Here is a 17,985-nt window from a genome sequence, read left to right as displayed (position 1 = left end):
TTCTCCTCCTCCACCTCCTCCTCCTCCTCCTCCTCCTGTACCATTACACCATCATCATCATCTTGTTATTGTATTCTGTTCGTCACCTGACAGCTAAGGTTCATAGATAGATATAAGCTGATAAACAGACATGTATTGCTTAATGGATTGAGAGCTTTAGAAATAGCCAGAGGATCGGAGGGGAGGGGATGTAGTAAGACAAACAGACAGACAGACAGACAGTATATATTTTTGTTGCTATCTGATGCAGTTTCATTCAGTCTGCTTTTTTGAATGATACTTCTCAGTTGTCTCCCTTAGTAAGCGATAATAAACAACCTCTCCTCCCGAAATTGACCACTCTTTTTGGCCACTCCTATGTACTCTATTCGGGAGCATAAGTAGCGGGCTCTTTTCATTATTGTTTTCTTTTGTTTCACACCCTTGAACTGTCTCCTTTTCTGTAAAAAAAAAAAAAAAAAAAAAAAAAAATCAGTAGAAGTGCCTATCATCACATTATTATTCAAACCAGCTTTTTCTCCATCACCATGAACTCTCATCTATTTAACAATACCTAATAAACACCAGATAAAAAGTTCCTGCATATCATCACATTATTTTTTATCCACTTCCCTCAAACCACCTTTTTCTCCCTCACCAGGAACGGACGCTAGTGCTCGACCAGCCGGTGAAGATCGGCCGGTCAGTCGCGCGTGCTCGGCCGGCCACCAACAATGCCATCTTCGACTGCAAGGTGCTGTCCCGCAACCACGCCTTGCTGTGGTATGAGAACGGAAAGGTGAGGAGGAGCGTTATTTATCCCTAATGGGGTTGGATGCTCTCATATGTTGTCACCAGTAGCTTCCCTCGTTATCACTCAAACAAAATAAACAACTAAAAAAAGCCCACTAAGCACTGTTCCTATATAAGAGATTAGAATAGAGTGGCCTAAATCAAGTCTCGTTTGTCCATCAGTTTTACCTTCTTCATCTTCTTCTTCGCCTTAATCCCTAATTGGGTCAACCGCTCTTATATGTTGTCAGAAAATACAACTTGCCCCCCAAAATACATGATGGTATGTATTTTGGGGGCGAGGGAAAATAAGAACGTTAAATGAAAAGAAGAATGACTGCATAGGTGTACCCCAATAAATCACGTCTTCTTTCATCCTTCAGTTTTACCTGCAAGACACCAAGAGCAGCAATGGCACCTTCGTCAACAACCAGCGGCTCAGCAAGGGCTCGGAGGAGTCGGCGCCGCGGGAGGTGTGTTCGGGGGACATCGTGCAGTTTGGCGTCGACGTTATGGAGAATTCACGGAAAGGTATACATGCATATTTATCCTTGTGTGTGGGTGTGGGTGTACTAAAATGTTGAATATTTTTAATTATGTCCTACACCTAATGGCTTACTGTATATATGAATTAAAAGGTTTATTTACTGGACGTGATCTCACAAAATCCTTAACTACAAGATATATATACGCCTGGTGTGACTAATGGGCGGCAAGGGTTTTATTTATTATTATCAATGTTTTTTTGTGTTTCCTTGCAGTGACGCACGGATGCATAGTCGCCACCCTGAAGCTGTACATGCCAGATGGACAGGAAGCCAAAGCCAGGTGAGGATTTCTTTCTTTCTAACACCATTTGGTAAAGCATTCCATTGGTTGATTGGTGTATTTAAGAAGTGGAATTCCCCTTTTTGTAAAGCAATGGAAGTAGATCATAGGCAACAAAAACATAAAGCAAAAAAGCCCACAACTTACATTTTTCAACAGCTACTTTTATATAAGGTTTAACATATCCTTTCTCCGCCTCAGCCCATCAACAGCAGTGGGGGGTGCCGTGTCCAGCGTGACGGCCCAGGAGCTGTACCAATTGAGGACATACCTACAGGAGGCGCAGCACCGGGAGCAGCAGATTGAAACCAAGCTGGCGGCCCTTCAGCGACTTGTGTCTTCCACACAGGTAACCCCCCACCCACCCACCCACAGACCCCCTCCTGAAAATAGCTGCCATGCCATGACTACATACATACCGCAATAATACAGTCAACTCCACCCATAGAACAGTAATTAGAATTTTAAAGTACATATCATTTGTATATGACTTATGTTGTTGTTGTTAATGTTGACTGAGTCCTGTGGTGTGCCCTGCAGGAGGCGGCCACACACAGCTGGAAGGCCATGATTGATGAGGACCGGCTACTGCAGCGACTAGAGACCCTCGAGGGACAACTCACCACCTACGCCAAGGTAAGCAACACCAGATTACGCATTTATTATGTTTATTTATTTATTTTTTGTACTACATCATGTGTCAGAAAAATAAATGTATATATCTATCCATACCACCAAACAGGCCATGGCAAACCATTACTGTCTTCAGAACACAGCCTACATGCTAAATGATCTGCACATAGGAAATACATTATATAGTTATGTATATTATCATTTTCTCTTAAAAAGCTTAGAACATGAATGATGTGAATGCTGCCTTTCATTCATTATCTATCTACACCATGCCACTTTTGTTACCTTCCTACATGTACTCCCATGCAGGAATATATATAATTATTTTAATTGCATTTCAGAACTACCCCGAGGACAGTGTGAGGGAGGAGATGAGGAGATTGCTGGACGAGAAATGCCAATACGAAACCACTGCCAAAGAGTCCCTAAGAAGAGTCCTGCAGGAGAAACTCGATGCTGCGGCAAAGCTGGCGGACTTGGAAAGGTGAGGAGCGGTTTCTTTTGGATGAATCTGTCGGTGAACATAAATAAGTTTTAATTCAAATACACAAATGTTTTCTTTCCTTAGTATAGACAAACAGCACTGCCTTGTTATAGAGCAGTCACATGTATTTTCTGTCTTCAGAACTCTCAGCACTTCCGAGGATGAGTTGTCGCACATGAAGGAGCTTTGTGAGTCTTCCCAGAAGGAGCTGGCCGAGCTGCTTGAGAAACAAGCCGTGCAGAGCGAACAGGTCCTGCAGCTGACCGAGAAACTTAAGGTTAGAGTCTTGCAGGTTACTTGGACTACAGTCAGTGAATCTTAAACATTCTAAGTAATAGTAAAGCACAGTTATCTGCAACTTAACATTAACTGCATGAGGACTCAGATCAGTAAACTTATCACTGTATTTTCATCATATGCAGTTAGATTAAGGAAATCATAGTAAACACATCATTTAGAGGAAAGTAGCAGAAATAATGTGCTAAACTTTGAAAAATCTGCATGTTGTATGAGGGGGTTGTGGGTTATGTGAGGGATTTATTCAGAAGGAGTCGGCAAGCGATGTACTTCAAGAGGAGCTGGTGGCTGTCCATGTACTCACCCACCACACCTCTGTACACTTGGGTCATACTGCTGCCCTCCCTGTTAACGCACGAAGGGTTTAGTCGTCATAAAATTCTGACTTCACAATCATTTACAGGCCGCTGAGGATCAACTCAAAGATGCCGAGGAAAATTATGAGCAGGAAAAGAAAGAAATGCTGAATAAAATTGTAGAGAAATCTAGTGAGGAGAACAAGTTGATGGCAAGAATAGAGAGCATAACAGCAGAGAACGACTTCACCAAGGAGCAACTGAGCGCCCTCAAGGCCAAGTATGAAAATATTAAGAATGGGGAAATCAGTGGACTCCTAAAACCCATTAAAGATTCTGCAGGTAATGTATGCCTCTTTGCCTTGTATGTCTGTGCCTCATTGGCTTCCTGTCCGTTTCTGCCATGCATCATATTTTATTTTATGACTATTTGTTTTATGCCAGGACAGGTTAAAAGTATAGACCTTATGAGTGTGGTCAGATTCTGGTAGCCTGTACCTGTTGAGCATCATAATGTTGCCTTTTAGATCTGGACATGTTGAGCATAGAGCCATCGGACATGAAGCACGCCCTGGAGGCCACACAGAAGGAGATCCACACCCTCAAGGACCGCCTCCAGACCGCTCAAGACGAACTGAGGCAAGCAGAGGCAAATGTGTCTCAACTCAAGCGTAAGTATGGCACACACAGGCAGCAGGGTGTGTGTGTGTGGTGGGGTGGGGGGTGGGGGGACATATGCTGCATGCATGCCACCCCACACCAGCCAGAGCCACCACAGCACAAAGAGGGAAACAGGAACTCTGGTTGTGGTTTAGGAGTGACCTTGACTAACATGTCCAAAATCTACTGACCGTAACTGTATGCAGTTTGTTCAGTCTGTAACACATTAATTTGATTCCATTCATAGTAATGGAATTGTTTGTCTTGACTAATACCTCCATGCTGTATCATGACTGCCATGCTCAGGACTGTTATTTCGATGTCCCACAGCCATTTGCCAGGACTTTTAAGGGGCTATTATTTGAATAAGAATTATTATAGGTAATGAATTTGTTAAATAACAAACTTGTCAGTGTAATCAGTTGAAGTATAGCATTACTTGCCAAAGGAATTCAGGCTTGACACTTTTAAGGTGGCCAGACATATAATGGCCAGTATGACTGAGTCATTGTTGTGGTGATAAGGGGTTTTATTAACTCATTAGCTGAACTAAGCTTAAATGCATAAAGTTTAGTAGGAAAAGGTATTGAATTAACTACAGTTTCATTTCACACTGTTTGAAGTGAGCTCAATAGGAAAATGTCCAGAAGATTTTGCCGTATTTTTAACTTGGCAGTTGTTCAAATACATATTAGCATTTCATATGAATAGTGAGGCCTTGTATGTACCAGGATGTACACATGTATGTGTGTGTATGCATGTATTTTTGTACCTGTATAAGTGCATGCATGTGTGGCATGCATGCATAGGTCCTTGTTTGAGTGATTTTGCTGTGTGTGTGATTGTGTGTGCGTGCGTTTGTGCGTGCATATGTGTGTGTGAGTGTGTATGTGTGTGCGTGTATGTGTGTGTGCGTCCAGCCAAGATGTAGGGAGGCACTGAATGACCTGATGCTTCATTAAATCCTAACACTGATAGGCAGTGATGTCTGTCTTCTCTAGATGAGGCTGAGCTGGCAGACAGTGTGGAGGCCGGCTGCCTCAGCACCCGGGCGCGCCTCCAGGGTGAGTCACTTCTGCTGCTGCCTCACTGTGGCTCGCTCTTTGTGTCTCACCTGACGCTCTTACCTCTGTCTTTGTTTTTGTCCTGTACCTGACCATCCTTCTAAGTCACTTTAAATTTTTATTTTCTGTCGTATTGCTGCCTTTTATCACCCAGTGGTATACCTTTTTTGATCTGCTCTGTCCTATATTATTTCTTATTTGAAAACTGAACCCTTACCATTATCTGCTGCATTTTTCTATTTTAATCAATTTTTAGTGTTATAAAGTAATAGTTAACTTCTGCTCATACAGACCACTCAGTTCTCAAGAATTCCTATTCTTAATTCTTGTCTTCTTCACTATTTATGGATGGCCCTTTTTGTCCCAGGCATTGTTGATACCTGTTTTGTGGTGTGCATTGCATGGACTGGAGTTTTGTTGAACTACACATTTTAATTCTAACTATTTTCTTCCTAATTTCAAACTTCCCTATTCAGTTATCCCCCCAAAAGAATGTTTCTTGCATTTTACTAATATATTATTCTTCAATCCAATTTTAAAATCTTATTAATTTTAGAAAAAAAATATTGAAGATTTCTACATTCAAATGGGAATCTAGTTTGTTTTGACAATTTCAAGTTCTGACAGATGGAGGCAGCCATCCTTAAATTTCACCATAGTGTCATTGTTCAGGAATTTCTGCTGGCCCTCATCACCTTTCACGGCATTGAACTGAAGAAATAAACGTTTTGCATGAAAGTAGGTTACTGAGGTTCACATCATTCCCACAGAGGAGCTGTCCGACAACAAGGCCAAGCTGGCCGCTGACAAAGCACTAACTGAGCACCTGCAGTCCCAGCTGGCCACACTTGAGGACCGCCTGAGAGAGTACCAGATGATTTCACAAGTACCAAAGATCTATGATGACATCTATGATGATAACACACCCACGCTGGTCAGGAAGAAAAAGGTGAGGGAACATGTGCACTCAGCCTGTACTTAGTCATTCATCATCACCTAAACTATTATTTGCATTGATACTCGGGGTCAATCATTGGGAAATTAGAAAGTCTCATATGTAGAGGAGAAAACACCCATTGAAAAAATTACTCTCAACTCAACAGGATCTCCCGAAAAACAAGGACAAGCTGAATGAGGATGACACCAAAGACGAGGAATGTCCCAACGACCTAGAGGACAGCCAAGACTCAGACACAACCCTCACCATCATCCCCACCAAGGGCGACAACAACCTCACCATCATACCCACCAAGGAGTGTAAGGTGCGGACCACGGCAATGCTTTATTCACCATTAAAATTAAGGTTTACACGTTATCATTACGGCTTGATAGATAATGCTCAGACAGGGTTGTGAAGGCAAACTTGGGCTATAATAAACTTGTATGTATTAATTTCAGTATTCTTTGTTTCAGGATTTTAGTGTCAATGGTAGTTTGGAAGGAAAGGAGGAGAAGGAAGCTGAGATTGCCCAGGAGTCAGTTTTATGTACGGACATCCACAGACTACAAGGTGAGTTTGGATTTTTCTCTTATTCTCTTCTGTCTCAAGTGGGTATGAAGATTGAACGAGTGAAATGGAAACTACGTTGCCTCATTTTTTTGTGGTGTATCAGTATATCTTAAAACCTGTTTGTAAAGAGGAGTGCCTTTGAAGTAAGGAATGATCCAGCAAATGATAATGTATAGCTGTCTCTTCATTGTGAGAGACTCCAAAATGGCTGGATATCCACCCCCCACAAAAAAAGCGATGGTCTACCAGAGAATGATGATATAAAGATAGATTAGTAACACTTGTAGTCAAAGCTATTGAAACCTAACATACCACCTGCAAATATCAATACAAACAACATACACTTTCAGAGATGCTTGAGACGAGTCGGAAGTCCCAGGAAGCAGCTGAGAAGGAGGTGGAGCGTGTGAGGGAAGAGCTGGCACAGGCCTCCACAGCTGCCATCACCGCCTCTCACGAAGCCTCCAATCTCCGGCAGCAGTTGGCGGTAGGTCTCGGCATAGCTTTTTTTTGTTTTTTTTTTTTTTTTTTTAGTGTGCTGAAACCCATATTATTATCACTAAACATAGTGCAGTAGATAGAAGCAGAATTTCATGCTCTGCATACTACTGAAAGGAATATTTTATGGTAAAGGGAGTTCCTCATACTCCAAAATAGGTTTAGAAAGTGACATCCAAGGTTTGAGGGATTCTAAAGTGTTCTCTCCTACCCTGCACAGGCGAGTGAAGCGCTGATGAGTGAGAAGGTGAAGACGGTCGCCTCACTGCAGAGCCAAGTGGGCCGGCTGGAGGACTCTTCCCAGGAGGTCCAGACACAGCTCTCCAACCTCTCCGTGAGGCTGAGAGAGGAGCAGCAGAAGGTTCAGTTGGCACAGGAGGAAACTCAAACACTTAGGAGTAAGATTTCTACACTTGACTTCTGTGCATGTTTCACTTTGGCATAAACCATTTTAATATAAGTTTTCCACGATGCAATTTCCCAGTTCTGCATGATGATTTCAAGCAGGTTTCAGTGTATTCTCTTAGATGAAATTCTACTTTTATTCCACTTTAATTTCAGACAAGCTAAGTGAAGCCGAGGAATTAGCCCAACTAAGTGTGCAGGAAGCCGAGTCCCTCAAAAACAGGATACTGGGGCTGGAGGAGAGGTTAGAGTTCAGCCAGGCCTCCCCCACCACGCCCCTAATCCTACCCCCGCCAGTCTCACGCAACATTGGCAGCGGTGAGAGTGGCAATCAGACGAAGACTTCCATCGAGTCCCTCACTCCCCCAGCCTCCCTAGACGCTGATGCTGCTGAACCCATCATCAATGCAGGATCTAATGACACTGCCAAATCTACCTCAAGAACAACAGTGAACGAAGCGGGTGATGCCGAAAGGACTGCAAACATTAGTACCAAAGAAGCTGAACTGGCGGCTCTCAAGGACACTTTGAAGAAGCTGCAGGAGAAGCTCACCCAGTCACAGCAAGAGTGCTCAGCCTTGCAAGAAAGGGAACTTACTCTAAAACAGACGCTAGAAAGGGAGAGCCAGAGCGCCACAAAAGATGTAAGTAAAGCCCAGTGAGACTCTATAATCTTTTGCTTCTAAAAATAAAATAGATAGGAGAGTTAGAATATGAAGGTATTTCTAATTGGCTTTATTTTCCTCTCTCCAGAATGAACCCGTGTCCTCTGAGAAGGTAGACAGCTTGCAAGAAGAACTGCAAGCCATTAGGGAAGAGAGGGACAGGTTGAGGGACAAGGTTGGCCTGCTAGACGAGGACTACCAGGTTTTGACAGTACAAAATAAAATGGTGAGTGAACAGCCTCTCTTTGTTGTACTTAGCAAATTTAGAAACCTATTAGATATAGTTGATGTTGTGGTCACCGTTATTAAACTTTTCTGTGTATAGTTTCTCACTGTTGCATATTCATATACTTGCTTGATGGTTACTGAGTCAACCTGTTCAGCATAGCACAGAGTCGGCCTGCATACAAGTAATTATGTTGCCATCCATCTTATTATTTTGTCTCCGATTGAAGAATCTTGTGTATTGCTGCTGTGGGCAGTACTTTTGATTTCCCTTTCCTCCTAAATGCCACCTTTTGCATGATTGTTTAAAGCATTTTTTGGTAATGTGGACTGACCTAAATTTTATGCTAAAATTGGGCTTTTCTTTGAATTTTTTTAACTAAATCTATTATTATTATTTTTATTATCATCATTAGCTATATTACTATTATTGGGACATTTTCGACAAGTTGGGAAAGAAGGTGAAGGTAAACATGGGTGTATTGAAGTGAATGCATTCCTGACTATTTTCATGGATGCTTCTTCAGGAGAACTTAGGAACCTCTGGTGCCTGCACACGTAATAGACAAGTCACCAAGCCATGTCACCTAATGTTAGCCTAACACTCTGCTGGAACCTCGATCAGTGAATTGGGCCCGTAAGGTGTGCCAGCACCAGAGCTCCCACAGTTCCTCTGAAGAAGCCTCTTTGAACTCCCCTCAATGCACCCATGTTTCCTTTCACCTCCTTTACCATTTATTGTTATTATTTTCTATCCACCTGCCTTGACAACAACACAGCCTCCCAGCAGGTCTTTATTGTTCTGTTGTTTTATTCTTTCTTATATTTGTGTTTAGATACCATACTGATTCTAGTAACAGCCCAGGAATCTTTAATTTATGAATCTAATAGAAAACAATTTATTATATCATGCAGGGTGTAATTACATTTTACTACTCAAAATGGATACTTGTAAACAAACTTTTGTCCATGTTCCCCTCCAACTGTGTGCTAGAATATAAATGCTTACCAAAGTCCATGACTATACAAAATCTTTCTGGAAAGATTCAGTACACAATATAGTATTATCTATTCTGAGGAGCTTTTTCTTCAAGATTTGACATGGGGAGAACTTTTATCAACAATTTTTTAAACTCCTTTCTCTCCATGGCATAGCTTAAGTCCAGTGATCAGTTTTCCTGCCCACCTATTCATCCATCCACCTGTTGCCCACCTTTCCCCGAGTGGTTGATCTGCCTTCCAGATGGTTAAGGTTTCATCTGTCTATGCCTGCCAACTCACTAATATTTTATCCTGGATCACCTTAAAATGGGTATAGTAACCCTAATCTATGTAGATAACCTGCATAAAATATTTCCATTCTCCAGAAAATAATATCCATTAAATGCTTCCTGTAATATTTATGGTACCCATAACAACCCTTGTTGGACTACTACAGAAAAATGTTCTGCTTGTTTGTCTTAGCTGTTTGAGTGGAGTCTAGAAGTCTGATAAATGTAGGTTTTGATTCACCTATACTTATATATTGAAGTATTCCAGACAAATTTCTATAGGAAACATACTAAATGATTATCTGCAATACAAGCTTTTTTTTATGCCAAGAAAACTGGGCTCATGTTTTGAAACTGTCTAGAAACAATATGGTATCAAAGTTATCACAGTAGATGTCAATGTTTAATTTTGAAGAAAATGGTGTAAATACAACACCCATAAAACACTTTTTTTTGTTTAGTAATTTTACCTGCAGTGCTGGAGGAATGTGTTGTGTGTTGGTGAAGGTTGTCCCTGTATTACAGCTTCTTCAGGTGGGATGGTTGTCTGCTATATTTACTGGAAGGTAAATTTTTCATGAAATTTTGGCAGGATTGCCTCTTCAATACTAAATTATTATTATTAATACAAAGGCAGTTTTACATATACATATTTTTTTCATTCCTGAATTGTTATTGAAACAATTTTGACAGGTACATACTGCTTATGAATAATTATATTCAACATTATCATGAGTTGTATTAAAAACTAGCTTTGCTCTGTGAAAATCTGTTAATTTTGACAAAAAGGCAGAAACTGCTGATACTGTCACTTTCTTACTAGTAGCCACCAAAACACTTGTGTCAAGGTTTGATAAAGAGCTCTATATAAACCATATCTGACTAGTGTTGTATTTATGGCTATTTTGAGTGAAAAGTTTCATCATGTTGCAGTTCTTAAAAAGAGCCAGTCTGATTGCCATTACTTCTGCAGACAACCATCCACTGAGAGTGTTTGTTACAGCTGGACCCTTCAGCACACACAGCCCACATCAAGGCACTCTGGACCATTTTCTTATGTTTGGTTGTTTATTGCTCTCTTTCCCCAGACGGTCCCTACCTGGGTCATGGTAGTTGTGGTGATGGCTCTGGCTCTAGGATCTGAACTGTTTCTGAACATTTTATAGAAGATTCACTACTCTAGCTGATCCTCATTTCCTCATTATCTAAATAAAGTTAGTATCACGCTTCCCTAAATTTTCTGTTATTAAAAAATAATTAGTCCTGAAAATGATTGTACGTATTTGGTTAGATGGAATTTTCCCATTAAATCTAAAAGAATAATAAAGTTCTGTCCAGAAGTTATGCAGTTAGTTATGCTGCACAGAAGGTATGTACTAGAACTATCCTGCTTTATTTGTATCCTTGTACGTATAACTGTTTATCACCGTGTATGTTATGTAAAAACTGAACAGCTGTATATATGTATCATTTAAGAAAGATCTATACTAGGTTAGCTTAAAGTTGAAATGGACAGTGTGGCAGTGAAGTCTTAGGCAGGAAGAGCCAGTCCCAGAAGCCTCATTTGATATTAGCCAATGTAAGGCCAAGCAGATCCTTAGCTTGAGGCAATGGAGAAGGAAGGAGGCTGGTGGGTGTTATCCTTGTGCTTCCAATCACTGCTACCCACGTCAACAGGTAAAGAAACACGCAGCACCTTGATTGCCATGGTGCTGTAAGAGGTGTTACCCAAGAGAGACTAACTAACTGGCCTTACAACTTTTCTGACTACTGTTGTTTTTTAGTGTGTTATGGATTCTGCTAAGATTTATATTATTGCAACTAATACACTAACCTATTTTCTCACTCATGACTCCTAATCCACCCATATTCTCACTCAAGACTCATAATCCCTGGCGCCAATATAAAACACATACCTGCGCCATGACAGGCTGGGGTCGACTACCATCCAGGCCCTTCAAGAAAGCCTACTGGCGCTATAGGCTGGCATGTAAAAAAAAAAAAATCATACACCGTGAAACACATTGCATGTAATTCTTCTTCAATCTACATCTGTAACTTTAACGAGGGTACAAAATAATAACCTAACTAACATAATCTATCATGTCTCTTGAGGGCATATTGCCACCCCTACTCTGCTTCACTCATTGCATCCATCAGAAACCTGCGATGACTTGTTGCTGGGAAAATTATGATAGATATGGTGGAAAATTTTAAAAGGTCCATAAAGATTGGGGAACAAGAAAGGTTGTGTCAATCAAAATTCAACACAAGACAGTAGTGAAAAATAGAGCAAATTTAACAAGGGAAAGGAAATTAAACTCTGTAACTACTCTATCATCTTTTTAAACTCATAGTTAAATATATTCTGATACCTTCCAACAAAATTAGAGGACAATGATGCTGTTTTTTTTAAATACATCCAAAAAAATTTGTCAAGGAAGGTTTTGTCTTTTCTTAACTTTGGCTTTAAACTTGCATTAGTTTTCATGTGGACATTACTTACATTTAGTTTGAGCAGGAATCAAAATGTTAGCTATCAACTGCATCTACAAGCCAGACTTAAAAAAAACATAAGTCCTCTGTTACTAAATGTAATAGTGATGCTTGTCCTCTGAAAAGCTTGCCCTCTCCCCGCTAACCTACAATAAAAGAATTAGCATACTTTGCAGCATTGAAGACAGACTGCTGACCCCTACTTTGTTCAGCTACATTCTCATGAAAAAAGGGTTATCCAAGGCACGGTACTTTTTTAGTTTATTGAATTGAAAGTCTTGTATTTGATGCCACAGAGTATGATATTCTTTACTTGACTTCCTGCAGCTGAGACAAGAGACATGCATGCTTATTTATGCTTGAGACACAACATCCTCATAGTATTGCAATTATGAATCCTTCCATGTGGCCTTTGATAGAAATTTTCAAATTGTTTAGGTATGTGTGATAAAGCCTTTTGTACTGGACTGACTGGGTGATGAAACCCTTTGCAAGGACAGAGGAGCATTTCTTGCTGCTCCATAGGAATGTCAGAGGGATATGCTGCCATTGTCTGGACCTTTATTTGATATTATTCACCATTTATTAAGTCAGCTGTGGTGTTGTGATGCTGCTGACTGAGCCTGTGAAATGCATTACTTGTCCAGCTGTTAGTGAATGCACACAATAGAATGTACTTGCCATGGATGTTATTTTCCATGGAGTGAATCCTTCATTTAGACTCATGGTGGGCTCCTTTACTGTTTACTAGACCTGTACTTTATCCATGGCAGAGGCAATGGACAGAACTGCAGTCCAGTACAAATAGGTTGTACTTTCTATATAATAGTGAAATCCTCTCATCACAGTCATCTTACAAGGTCAGTTTTAGAGTTAATATTCTAGTATGTATGATGGGATAGCGGTGCCTGATCCAGAGACCTGTAAGTACTTTTATACATTGCATGTTGGTTATGTTTTTCCATTAATGTTATTAGCAGGATGAGAGCTGTAAATTATGCATTTTAATACTTTGGTGTATAACTAATCCTTTCTATATAAGATTTATTTCAAAAAGCTTCAATAAAAGAGTTGCAAAGACTTTTACATTTTTGTAATGAGGCCAAAGAATATTGTGCACTAAAAGCAAAGAAAAATACTCTTAACACTTCCTCCCTATCCTCCTCTCCCCTTGTTTTGTTAGTGAGTGCATGTGTTCTTACCCAGGGTGAGTCAACGGTGTGCTAAAGTTCTAACTATACACTCAGTGCTTACCCTGGATGGGGAATGTTTAGAAAACAATCATAACTCATAAATATTCAAATGGAAAAATTAGGAATGTGCTCCAGCAATGCTTGCCAATTCAAAATACAACATAATATTCCACTAAGCAGTGACAATCCTCAAGTTTATCACCTTAACAAGATGAACTGTCTGTCAACATCATAATTTGTCACATCAGGAATTCTCTTCCCTTGCAAATTAGCCTCAACTCAACAAAAGTTCCCAGCATGGCAGCTTGGTATATTCTCCATATACATATGAGGCACTTAGAGACGTCATATCATCAGTGCCCATAAACAGTGCTAATACCAAACTAGACAGTGCCACTTGGGTCTTCAGGAAAGCTTACAGACCTTAATTTTACACTAATGTGACTTACCATGTTATCATGTGATGCTGTTTCCTCTCAAATCTACATACTTGTATATAGTCATCCGAAATGGGCGCCTGCCTGCTTGCTTGCTTGCTTGCTCTCGGCCCCAATTTGTTTTGTTGCCTCAGGACTCATTCTTCCTGCAGTAATTTTAATCTTTTAACAAGTCCAACAACTTAATCAGATTCTAAACTTGACAGATTTGATGGTCAAGTTCAATAAATATACAACAAATAATAATGCAGAATGTAATATCAATCCATGCATATGAATTCATAATGCCAATATATTTACAAGGGTCTTTTATTAAGTTTTGCATCCTGGAGATCTCACCTTAATGCTGTTGGCTCCTCACACAGGCTGTGGCATTGAGCCTGGTGCCACTGTGTGTTGTGCTGCTGGGCATCATCACCGCCTTCTACGACACCATCTCTGCTGTTACCGGCACATCGGAGTTTCATCCGCCTTCCTAGGTGCACTATCTGGAAGGTGCCAAGCTGAAATTTGATTTTTATACATTTCTACGACACTACTAATTAGAACACGATGACTGTACTTGTATCTGTATTCTTGACTTGCCCACATATTTACAGCTTAATGTTTTATTTGTGGCTAAGTACTCTTATTACTGTAATACGTTGCCTTCCTACTCCTGTTGTACACTTGTGCCTCATGTTCCTTAGTTGTGAATCTGTAGTATATGAGTGATGAAACATTGAAACTTACTGCTCACTTGTTTCACTGGAAAGGTATAGCCCCAAACATGTAATTAAACTGATGCTGAATAGTGTATGAAATTTTCAAAGCAAGCCTTACTGAGTGACGATGCCAAAGTTTAATCAAATTTTTGTTGGTAGTTTCCCTTCTCCAGTAACCATACTCATTTTTCTTCAATAAGGAATTCTTTAGAAAAGCTACAGTTTGCTGGATCAGTTTCCTCAGGGAAGTGGGCTCAACACACCATGTTTATTTATCATTTCATGTAGTTTTGCTAAACCTTACACAGCAGTTGTTAATTTGTTATACAAACTCCATGCACAAACTTGTCCAAGGAAAATATCAGAATAAGCAAAATCTTCTTGCCTGGCATCAGTATATTTTTTTTCCCATAATAAGATGTAACAATGAAGCACATGAATAAAGTCTGTATTTGGTCATCCTATAACAGAGGAACAACTGCTGTGGGGTCACAGAATAGCGGAATGAATGGGAAAGCTGAATAACTACAACACTGTGAGGAAGTTCATCATATTTAAGGCTAAATCTTTTTGCTATTTTCTAAAGTCACTGTTTTTATATGGCATTATTAATGATAAGATACTTCATAATTGTTAATTTTAGGTCATATGAAAGAGGTTTTGAAGTGACGGGAGGATGGTAATGTCTGAGAAGTCATTATTGCGTACTGCATATTCGGCTTTTAATCAGTGGTAATTGACGTTAAGTAAGTTGCTTTAATCTGTTTTTCAAATATTGGAAACATTTAAATCTCAGGATACTTGTAGGCAGCCAGATGTTATTCTGGCTAGTTTATTCATCACGAGGAATATTTGTTAATATTTAATTTGTTAATAGCATATATAATTTAAAGTATCAGAAAGCATCTATGTTTTTTTTTTTTTTTACCTGACTGATGAGAATAGCTCAACAAGGTACAGCAAAGGTGTTGGAAGTCACTGACATTTTTTACCAGGCGATGTAAAAATGTAAAGTTACTTGTTAAAGCTGTTTTCTGGTAACACTGGAAAAGAAAAGTTGTGAACTACTGTGACTGAAATTTGACCACAAGCTGGCAACTGGTAATACAGCTGAGAATCATTAGAATGATCATGTCAAGCCATCTTTATTAAGCAAAGATAATTTTCCATTTTTTAAGTGATTTTAATTGTCAAATTTGAATGAAAAAACACATCTGAGGTTTTGCATGAAATGCCAAGAATCTGTTGAAAATTGTTGATATGTTCCCTGAGGTTATTTATGTTATACCTAAAATTTTGAAGTTACACAAAAAGTGAAGCCAATATGTTGCCGTACCTGTTTTTGTCTGTGATAGAAATGCATCTGTGCTTCTTATTTCTTCTTAATTAGCACTTAAATATTTTTTTCTCATTTCATAATGGTGGTGACAAACATACCTTTTAAAATTTTTGTTAATTTGTTCACTTATAAATTTTTGTTCATGATTATGTATAACAGTATGACCTTGTTCTCATGAACTGCAATTCTTGTAGCTATAATTAATTAATAAATAAATTCTGTAACATAACTGATAAAAACCTTGATCATAGTTCATGTGATGTGCCTCCTAAACACTAGTAGTTATTGTTCCAAATCAACAAATTTAGCATATTATTAATACTAAATTATTTCAGTTTGTCTCACTATGACCGTGACTAAATTACATTATAAAGACATGTTCAAACTTAGATGCAGGCACAGTTAAATGCATTGGACTAAGGTTTTAACACAATGGTTATGACCAGCTTCAAAGAGGCTGACAAGCATCAAGAAATAACACAGCTGTGACATTTCAGTGAGAATACATACATTATCTCTGATTGAAAACCTTTTCTGAGGTGTCCGCAAGGTCCCTTTGTGTCAAGCTCAATACTGTGTCAGTGTAGGGGAAGTAATAATGTATATACAGAAGTGGCCAAATTCCCCCATGACAAACTTTGGCTTGACACGACCCAGCACCAGCATCCTAGTCACCTTGGTTTTCTGTTTGACCTTCATATGAAGTTGTGTACACAAAACTTCAAGAAAGTCCTCATGTACATATAACTGTAGGAGTGGTCGCTGGAATGACTGCTGTGTGTAAAGATCAAGTTCTATACTGCCATTATACAGTAGCATATAGTTAAAATTTATATAAATATTTATGTTTATTTGATACATTGTGATCATGTTACTGATGTAGTTGTTCACTTAATTCTGACAAGGGTTTTCTTGCTTCTACATGTTCAGATGACTTGCAATCAAGCTATTCTATTAATTTCTAATTTCACTGATTTTGTGATTAAAATTCACATGTATTTCAATATTCAGCACATGTAAATTTGATGTATATTAACATTTTTATTATTTCTATCGACACGTACAAACGTGGCTGGGCTGAATGCACCAGCTAAAAACTGCTAAAGAAAAGCTCATTTTCATAATGGATTAAGTTAGATGCCAATGTGTAAGCAGGATATGAGCTCTATCAAACATAGGAAAGTATATAATTTTGTTGTATTTTTATTACAAGTATTCATGTTACCTTGAGCCACCATTATAAGAAAGGAACCCTTGGGTATCAGTAGGGGCCCATATTGGTTCTGTTTCTCATGCAGCCCCTCATTTATGGGATTGATCACCATAGACAGAAAAATGTAGACAGTAACATGTTTCCCAAGCTTCCAAATAAAATTATGCATCAGCTGAAGGCCTTTGTGTTTCCCCTTATCTTGCATGTAAACTTTCCATTAATCTTCGCTGAAGTTCATGTTGACCTTGTAATTATCCCATATTAGACCCAGTGGCTATGAGGGTGTATGGGGAGCAAGTGCCCCCCCCTTCTCCCCCCCCACCCAGAAAAAAAAAAATTGGCCATGCCTTAATACCCACTACAAAAAAAAGTGATCTGATCTCAGCTCCACTTGCCTACTGCCCCACCCCACATACTCAGCTGTGCCCCCCACTGAAAGATATTACCTAGCTATTGTAATAATAATAATAATAATAATATTTTTTTATTTCGCCCATCGGCATATATAAAAATGCAGGACAAATAAACGAACGATATCAACCGAGATACATGTACACAAATAGATGGCAGCTTATATATATATATATATATATATATATATATATATATATATATATATATATATATATATATATATATATATATATATATATATATATATATATATATATATATATATATATATATATATGTATTTTTTTTTTTTTTTACAACAAAGGAGGCAGCTCAAGGGCACAAAAAAAGAAAACAATAATAAAAAAAAGCCCGCTACTCGCTGCTCCTAAAAAGAAACAAAAGAGGTGGCCGAAAGGAAGATCAAATATGGGAGGAGAGGTGTCCTGATACCCTCCTCTTGAAAGAGTTCAAGTCGTAGGCAGGAGGAAATACAGATGAAGGAAGATTGTTCCAGAGTTTACCAGCGTGAGGGATGAAAGAGTGAAGATGCTGGTTAACTCTTCATAAGGGTTTGGACAGTATAGGGGTGAGCAAGAGTAG

At 39.1% G+C, this 17,985-nt stretch overlaps 1 protein-coding gene across 5 annotated transcripts in view; it reads left to right on the top strand.

Moving 5' to 3' along the window:
- The window catches only part of LOC126999960 (sarcolemmal membrane-associated protein-like), a 47,744-nt gene extending 30,582 nt beyond the window's left edge, over positions 1 to 17,162 (top strand). For 2 of the 5 annotated variants that reach the window (XM_050863200.1, XM_050863211.1), the window contains 18 exons: positions 641 to 778; positions 1,155 to 1,302; positions 1,533 to 1,599; positions 1,801 to 1,948; positions 2,140 to 2,235; positions 2,574 to 2,716; positions 2,858 to 2,993; positions 3,417 to 3,651; positions 3,837 to 3,980; positions 4,971 to 5,033; positions 5,804 to 5,982; positions 6,137 to 6,295; positions 6,447 to 6,543; positions 6,894 to 7,030; positions 7,262 to 7,439; positions 7,603 to 8,090; positions 8,200 to 8,337; positions 14,099 to 17,162. In XM_050863200.1, the coding sequence (XP_050719157.1) occupies positions 641 to 778; positions 1,155 to 1,302; positions 1,533 to 1,599; positions 1,801 to 1,948; positions 2,140 to 2,235; positions 2,574 to 2,716; positions 2,858 to 2,993; positions 3,417 to 3,651; positions 3,837 to 3,980; positions 4,971 to 5,033; positions 5,804 to 5,982; positions 6,137 to 6,295; positions 6,447 to 6,543; positions 6,894 to 7,030; positions 7,262 to 7,439; positions 7,603 to 8,090; positions 8,200 to 8,337; positions 14,099 to 14,212 (2,808 nt within the window). In that variant the 3' untranslated portion in view covers positions 14,213 to 17,162. Of the gene's footprint in view, positions 1 to 640; positions 779 to 1,154; positions 1,303 to 1,532; positions 1,600 to 1,800; positions 1,949 to 2,139; positions 2,236 to 2,573; positions 2,717 to 2,857; positions 2,994 to 3,416; positions 3,652 to 3,836; positions 3,981 to 4,970; positions 5,034 to 5,803; positions 5,983 to 6,136; positions 6,296 to 6,446; positions 6,544 to 6,893; positions 7,031 to 7,261; positions 7,440 to 7,602; positions 8,091 to 8,199; positions 8,338 to 10,695; positions 11,285 to 14,098 lie in introns of all 5 variants that reach the window. The other 3 variants (XR_007753680.1, XM_050863224.1, XM_050863235.1) reach the window with 3 other exon arrangements.
- The last annotated feature ends 823 nt before the right edge of the window (positions 17,163 to 17,985 follow it).

Source organism: Eriocheir sinensis, chromosome 2 (genome assembly GCF_024679095.1).
Source record: "Eriocheir sinensis breed Jianghai 21 chromosome 2, ASM2467909v1, whole genome shotgun sequence".
NCBI lineage: Eukaryota > Metazoa > Arthropoda > Malacostraca > Decapoda > Varunidae > Eriocheir > Eriocheir sinensis.
The sequence above is the reverse complement of the archived record's forward strand: the minus strand, read 5'-3'. Positions and strand labels throughout refer to the sequence as shown.